This window comes from Protopterus annectens, chromosome 9.part0 (assembly GCF_019279795.1).
Source record: "Protopterus annectens isolate FY-2018-M chromosome 9.part0, PAN1.0, whole genome shotgun sequence".
NCBI lineage: Eukaryota > Metazoa > Chordata > Ceratodontiformes > Protopteridae > Protopterus > Protopterus annectens.
In genome coordinates this window covers 1,694,321,411-1,694,329,791 of record NC_056743.1, presented here as the reverse complement: position 1 = coordinate 1,694,329,791, position 8,381 = coordinate 1,694,321,411, and the positions used below count along the sequence as shown (strand labels likewise).

The 8,381-nt window shown below is 39.3% G+C and overlaps 1 protein-coding gene across 3 annotated transcripts in view; it reads left to right on the top strand.

Annotated features, from left to right (window-relative positions):
- PDE4A (phosphodiesterase 4A) overlaps window positions 1-8,381 on the top strand; it is a 1,515,730-nt gene that overhangs the window by 1,180,961 nt on the left and 326,388 nt on the right. Inside the window, exon 1 of one of the 3 annotated variants that reach the window (XM_044084568.1) lies at window positions 4,695-5,692. The exons of the other annotated variants lie outside the window; for them this stretch is intronic. Coding sequence (XP_043940503.1) covers window positions 5,627-5,692 — 66 coding nt within the window. The 5' untranslated portion in view covers window positions 4,695-5,626. Of the gene's footprint in view, window positions 1-4,694; window positions 5,693-8,381 lie in introns of those variants that run through there. 3 annotated transcript variants of the gene reach the window in all.

The window sequence follows — 8,381 nt, the reverse complement described above, 5'->3', positions numbered from 1 at the left end:
GCACCCAAAATCTCTTCTAACCCCAGTGAATGATGGACATGATCCTTGGCTCACCTCTCCCCATTTCTGATATCCAAAGATATTGGGAGTTGGGGGGGATTGACCACAATCACATTGTTTTCTCTTATTTATTTTCATACAAATATGATAATTTATAGTACATATTTATTTTATCACATTGTATGTTTATAGTTTTGCTGACAAGGCTTTCAGTTCTTACACCACAACTTGTTGCATCTATGGAAAAAAGGAAGCATGAATGAAATAAAAAAAAAATAATACAGTAATAAACAATAAAGAAGGTGCATGTGCCCTTACTGAATACTTATGTTTTACCTACACAAAGGAAAGCATGCATTGTTAGAATTTAAGGACATATGTTCCATCTTTATTGATACTGTAGACCAAGGAATAGCTGATTTTTGTGAGATGAAATTGTGGAATATTGCTTCAGTAATCTGAAATCTTTGGCCACACTGCCATAATAATAAAGTGTGTTATGAATAATTCACCCATTTACCTGTCAATAAGGTCTTCCAGAAATCTGATACACACAGAAAACACTTTCTGGCCTTGCAGTACCTTTGGCTTACTTGTTTCTCCCTCAAAGTTTGAATCCTAAGCATAAAACATGGCCTCGTATCAGGCATACTTATTTTGGAACAGCAAGCAGAGTGTTGTGATTTTAATGTAGGAAGGTCAGTAAGAAAACATTGTATGCCTGACAATTCACAACTCAAACATTTTATACTTCTGAAGTGTTTACCAGAATATCCACTAGTGAGAGACTTCACCAGGCTGTAACTATACATTGGCTAGTAAATAAGGTCAATGATGACCCTTCTACAGACGAATGACCCTTCTACAGATGAATGCCAGAGCTGATTGTATTTAGTGCGGGTTGCATGGAGTTTTCCTATCACAGAAAATCAGTGTCTTCCACTTAGCTTTCTCCATATTTTTTAGGCATATTTACCTTTCGCTGTACTGCAGTTGGCCAGTCAACTTACACCGTACGCTGTTTGGACATCTCCTGTTGATGAGATACCTGCATGGGCTACTATGCATGTCAGATGTTATTATTAAATAAATAACACTTACACACACACACACACACACACACACACACACACACACACACACACACACACACACACACACACACACACACACACACACACACACACACACACACACACACACACACACACTTGTTTTCAAAACAAGCAATGTTTAGGGTATTTTAGAAAACAGTAGGGTCTGGGAATAGGATGAAAAGATCAGAACTAGATAACTGCATGGTGGTGTAGTAGAAGGCAGAGGGGTGTGGTGAGAGTGATATTGTCAATAATTAGGAGGGTGGCCAATTAAGTACAATGTGGTATGTCCTAGGTCTTGTCTCAGGCATATGCATGGATATGGGGAATGCGGACAGCTTCTTTAATGGTGACAAAATATAACAGTGGTGGGCATGAAGAAGAGTCAAGCAAAGGACTGGGAAAGGCTGAACACAGTGGCAGAAATGTGGCATTTGGAGTAACGTACTTAGCTCACAACAATACTGGTGTGAAGTATAAGCTGTGGGGGGGCTGATGGCATAGATTCAGGAAAAGTTCATCACACACAGAGACACTGAAGAGGGCTTGGGACAGGAGGAACACAGGGATGAAGGGTAAGTGGAATGATAAATGCACTTAAATGGCCGACTAAATAGACCACTGGGGCAGATTATCTCTCAACGTTTATTTCCAGTATTACAGAAATATCAAAAAAATAATTACGGAAAGAACCCGAAATAAGGAGAACATTTTAAAAGTGGATACCGTTAACTTAGAACTTATGAAAGGATCTTCCAGGTTTAGGAGGGATGGAGCAAAACTTTGAAAAAACACTAGGAATGTTCCTACAGATTAGGGACAATTGAGAGGTGCTGGCAGCATTAAATAGAGCACTTGGGTCTATCCTCAGGGGGATATATTCCAGAAGCAAAAGGCAGTGCTTCCTTTTTACTGGAGCTTGATCAGACTACAGAGCAGTACTTGATACCATATAAGGGAAAGGTTATCAGGCTGCTTGTAGGAATCCACTGGAAAACTGCAGGAAAGATTAGTAGAATGGAGAGGAAGGAATATAACCAGAGGCTAGAACAGATATAGTTCTTATCTCTTGAGAATGGAAGAGACAGTGGAATGTAATGTTGGTGCAGAAGATCATGTCAAGGAGACACAATAGGGACAATCTGAACAGGGGAAACAGAAAGGAAAAGAAAAGCACGGCACAGGCAGCAGATTGTAGGCAGTAAATGTTCTCTGGATCCTAAAAACTACTTTCTGCATTTCACAGGGAGGGTTGTGGATCCATTACACTGGCTATCAGAATAGGAGGTGGAGAAGGAATCCACACCCACTGAAGAGGGCTTGGGACAGGAGGAACACAGGGATGAAGGCTAAATAGAATGATCTTCTTCTTCTTCTTTCAGCTTTTCCCGGTTAGGGGTCGTCACAGCAGTTCACCTGTCCGCTCATGATTGGCAGTGGAGTTTTACAGTGTCGAATTGCCAGCCTGGCACCCAACCTTCCACAGAAGATAAATGCAATTAAAGGGCAGACTAGATAGACATATTGTCTCTGTCTGCCTTCAGATGTAACATAATGCAAGTGAAATGTCATTAATTTCCTTTAAAAATATAAAAATACTCTCTGGACATGTGTTTCATTCTTGTACATCCAGTCCCACAGATGTTATTATGATACGAAGGCGGCTTATCTTGCTGTCACCATTTCGAAAACATAAGAATCCTACATAAGACCACAGTTACCAGTGCAGAAGTGGTCTCTCTGGAGGATTATGACACATTTTTGGCAAGTAATATGTTGACTGAGTAACATGTAAGACAGAAGGGAAGTAGCTTAAATGAGTCCCTTTCAGAAGAGACTGTCTTTCTGAGGACAGTGACCCAAGTTAACCCATAGCATTTATGCTTCATACATTTCCTGCTGTGAGCAGATGAATGAAAATGTTAAAACAATTGTATCTCATAAGTGCACTCGGCTAAGAGTGATTGTTATGAGGGTTCTGATCAGCAGTGTAATTATGCACTTTGCCTTTGACTGGAAAAAAATTTGTTGCTGTAAAGCTGTTGTTTTAAATAATGAATATCAGATTCATCCTTTACAAAAGGTATATTCAAGACCAACAGAATTCATGCACATTCCAGAACTGGGAAAACCTGGAATGAACATCAAGAATTTAGTTAAGCCATGGTTTACCCTTTTCAAAAACAATAGTATTGTTAAAGGCAAAGTCCTCCCAAAAGTCAAATAATGTCTGCAGGGTACTGGGAATTCATTGTAATGAAAAGATAGCAAGGAAGCATACCGTTTTATAGTTTGTTATAATTTTGTGTAACTACAAGAAAAACCTAGTCAAGCTAGAGTTTTCACTGTCTGATACCTTGATGTCCTTAAAGGGTCATTTGCATATATTCCAGGTGCCTCTATGATAGGAGGTTTAAGTTATTGCACAGTGAAAACTCTAGCTTGGTAGGTTTGTCCTTATAGTTTTTACTAATTGGTTTGTGACTTTTTTAACATTTTTACTCTTTGTTTTATATATATATATATATATATATATATATATATATATATATATATATATATATATATATATATATATATGCGCGCACCCACACACACACACACACACACACACACACACACACACACACACGTCTGTGTGCACATGCACTTTTATGTGTATTGTGTTCTATTCTTTTCAAGCCAGTTTGTGAATTTTTTTGACAATTTTACTGTTTGGTTTATATATATATATATATATATATATATATATATATATATGTATGTATGTATGTATGTATAATATGTATATATACACAAACACACGTCTGTGTGCACACACATGCTTTTATGTGTATTGTGTTCTATTCTTTTCAAGCCAGTACTATCAAAATGTTGGCAGCACATAACCTTTCTTCCCAAATCTAAACATTTGAATTTTCCTTTTCAGTGGTTTGGTAGGTAACCCTGGTGTTTCTATAATTCCCACAAGTCCCTGGGAGTCAGTTTCCCAGGTGACAGCTTAGGCTGTAGGTCATTATACTCACTACACAGCTGTTGTCTGGAAATGACAATCAGTGATTCCCTGGGGTTCCCATGTCTTTCATAACAACTTTGTCTTTGCACTTTTTTTGGATGGGGTGTATCACAGGTCATGTTGTAGTTCATATCCTAGGTAACCATTTCTTTAATAAAATATAATAAAATCTGAGACTACTTATATTCATTTATTCTATAACTAGTCTCCACCAGTGTGCTGCAAGTCAAGAAAAACTACAAATTAATTCCTTTTTGAATAGTAACTAAATTAAAATGTCCCTGCATTTGTAAATCAATGACTACATTTAAATAATTATGTCTCTGTTCACATTTTACAAACTAATTGACTGCAGTATGGATATTGTTCTCTGCTGTCCTCTAAAGACAAAAAGGTTTCATGTGTATATCAAAAAATAAATTGTTTGCAACAAAAAACATGATTATGATTTCTTTTCCAAGTGTCCTTTCAACTGCTTCCCATCTCTGTAATACACACCTCCCTCCCCCCTCCACCTGACATCACATCCCAGTCTGCCGGTGCTGCAGTGAGAGAGAGAGAGAAAGGGACACGCACACAAACTCCCATAAACACGAAGCAGAAGAAAGCAAGCAGCTAGAGCTGGCTTTCAGCATATTATTCTCAGTACTTTAACTGTGCCTTCTATTACTATGTACAGGAAAGAAGGCAGAGATCGACAAACAGAGGAATGACCCACTGATGCCTGTGACACATCCTGAGGAAGCTGCAACATGATAAGACAGACGGGCAGTGTGACATCAGCCACCTGACTTCTGTTTGGCTCTCTTGCTCTGCCTAGTGAGGCTGCCGTTTCTATGTGTTATCTAGAGGAAGCTCAGCAAAGACCACCAAGCTCCATGTCGAGATGTCCTTTCCTTGTTCTTCTGAAGAAATTGCCTTCTTTTACGTGAGGGCCTTGGCTGTCATCTGGTTCTTTTACTTCTGCTGCAGGATTTGTCAAAGGAATGCTCTAAAAATGTAAACATAAGGGACCATCCAGGGGGTTGTTTTTGCTTCTAGTTCACACAGCAGCATTGCACTGTGGGTATTTCCTAGTGCACTCCGTCTCAGTGAAAGGAAAGCGTCTTGTAATCAAGGAGTGTAGGCCTCAGCCTAGCTGGAGTCTTAAATTTGCCTATGGTGCCCCTTTGTCCCAGGCAGAAGGGTTGCACACTAAGCTAGGATGAATAGAAATGAGTTGTGAGAAGGACTCTTTGGAAGGTGAAGATGGATTCTTATGAGAGGAGAGGTCAGGCAGCCAGCATGCCAACGCAGTGTGTGGGGTATGTGGCTGCTGGGATCCAACCCTCTGTAGTATAGTGATACTGTACGCCAAACTTCAGTGACTGCCCCCCAGCATCCAACCAGAGGCTGCCTGTCTGCATTTTACAAAAGGCATATTACACCCTCAGCTAGCCTTTAAAAATAAAAGGTCGGTCCCTGTGCCAGTCTGCTCCAAAGCTTATGATCCAGAGTTTTTGGAAAACAGAAGATGCCATTAGTGGATTTTTTCTGTGAGACATGCTCCAAGCCATGGCTGATAGGATGGTGGGATCAGGTAATGCTCTGTTTTTATTTTCAAAGTGCTGCATGTGAATGTTTGGCGAGCTGCAAGCCCCCACAGCTAAGCCACCAGTCCTTTGCCATATGCATGTGAACATGACTTTCTGCACAACTTTTATTATACTTTCAACTGCCTGTATAACAAGGGCAGGAACAAAATCAGTTTAAATGTGGAGAATGGCTGCTGCTAAGGCAAAGCATGTCTGGCTTAGTTTTAAGAATGGATTTCTGAACCTGAATATTGGCGTTATATAACCAATGTATTTTTTAACTTATTTTTTGTTGATTTGAGCAGTTTGCTTTTCATGGAGGTATGATCAATATATCATTAAGAGATTTCACAGACTTAGTGAGCCTTAAGCTGTTTTGAGAGGAACCTTGTTTTGTATCCTGAATTATGAAAATGCATAGCATATGCCTGAACAGGACGTGGCACAACATGTACTTCCTGTCCTGGCAAAGGTCACAAACCACAAAAAACATGCCTGCAGTAAGTTCCTTTTGTGCCAGAGTACCTTACTCACTCCTTATGATATGGAGCACCTAGTATAGTGGAAACCATGCAGTCTGGAATGTAATTCACAGTTTCACTGGGGAAGGCTGCCTATCACGTCATATAGAAATCCTCAAATGTGTTCCAAGGGCAATTTTCTGGTCATTTATATAGTTTATGTTGTACCACATGCCATTTCATTGGAGAGAAGACAGTGCAAAGCAAAATGTCCTGTGTTTTCACTCTTTATTTATATTTTGGCAAACGTCTGTTTTCTATACATCTGCTGTTCCTTTTCCTTCTTCACATATTTTTGCATTATGTACACTCACATTGACCAACTGCCTAAATTGTGGCCGAAATGTTCATTCGGACCAGTTCGCATGCTCGTTCATGTAAACAGCACAAAGGTATAGTGTGCCTAATGTTAATTTAGTATGCAGTGTTTCATCACAAATAATATTACTATGTCATTAGACTTTTTATGATGTCATTATTGCTTCCATAAACAGCCTTAAGGAAACTTGAAATACAAGTAAGGAAACAAAAATTAGTGATATTCATACCACTTCCTATACCTTCACTTCGTTCATGATTATCCCTTGTGCTACGTTTTAGTAATTAAATTGAGAACACCTAAGAATACTAGTTTTTCATGCCAACTGCCAGCCCAAAGACAGGCCATGCCAACACAGTACAATAACATCTCCATTTACATCATGGGTTTGTGGCACTGTCTGAAACTGATTTATGCTACAGACGTGATTTGAGCTTATTTTGCAGTCTGTGGCACTGTCTGAAACTGATTTATGCTACAGACTTGATTTGAGCTTATTTTGCTGAACTGCATCAATTTCTGACCCCTCCTGTATAAGGTGTTACCTCTCCCTCATAAACAGTGGGTGATACGAACTTGCTGCACTTTGACATTGGATGCTGTTGTCCCTCATTATGACTTATAACAGCAGCCTTCTGCTCTTGCATGGTCTGCCTCTTAGCTCAATGGATTAAGGCTATATGTGATACTTTCTGTGGTTTGATTCCCTTAACATTTATTTGCATCCACTATGACCTCGAGCAAGTCACTTAACCAGCCAGCACTTTGGGGCAATTGGGAATTCTGGCTAGGCTCATTTACGGTTTGTTGCACTGCATATCTAGTAACTACCTAGTGAACTTTCCATCCCAGTTAAGTGATAGGTTATACCTTTCAAAATAATTAATTTGCTCATTTATTTCTGTTATGTTAATTTTGCTTGTGAAGTTATCCAAACTGGTCAGATCATTTTAGAAGGGCATATCTGAAATATTTCGTAAGTACCACTGAAACATTCTCTCTTTCACAAAGCATTTTTCCACTGCAAAATGCCTGTTTAATTTCCGCAGGATGACCATTTGACTAGCATCTGTTTTGTTTGACGTCATTTAACGACAGTGCTGGTTTTTGGTTGACTCTTTTGGTGACAGTTTGGGAAATGTTTGTCCTATAGAGAAAGGTGAGTCTTCAGTATAGATTGCACACGTGTGCCAAAGCTGTGCCAGGATCTTTGTATCCATGACAACAGAACAGTGTCATGGCCAGCTCTGTTAATGAGGAAAAGTCTTCACTGCTCATGTCATTTGTATGTTACTAAAAAATATGGTGACGACACAGTGGTCACTGAAGACGACAATCAGTGTCAACAAACTTCTTGCTTGAGTTAGTCAGCAACCAGGTAGTAAATAAATGGCTATGGCCACTCTTTGCTTGTCAGGGCCACTTGATTATGGATGTTTTGAAATGTTGATTCCAGTGCATATTAACCTCTCTTAAATAATAATGTTGCAGTCTAGTAAAAACAACACTTTGCTTTAAGGTCTATGATCCCTGTAGTGGAGTGTGGTCCAGCAAACAAGCTGCCATCCTGTTATGGTTTCACTGATAAGCCATTTAGGTTCTAAGTGTGGTTTAATGGGAAGGTAGCCCCACACAAAGGTAGACATTTGTTTAGAGTCCATTAAATGTAGTCTGTCACTTGTTCTAATACAGTAACTCTAACTTTGCAAAGAATGGTAAAGGTTTTAAGTGGCTGATGAAAATATTCTCTCTGGGTTTCATCTAGGTTTCAGTCATACCAGCTTTGTCAAGTCTGGGATTTGTAATATAGTGGACTTTTCAAGAGGACTGGAGAAACTGGAAGGAGTGTAGCAA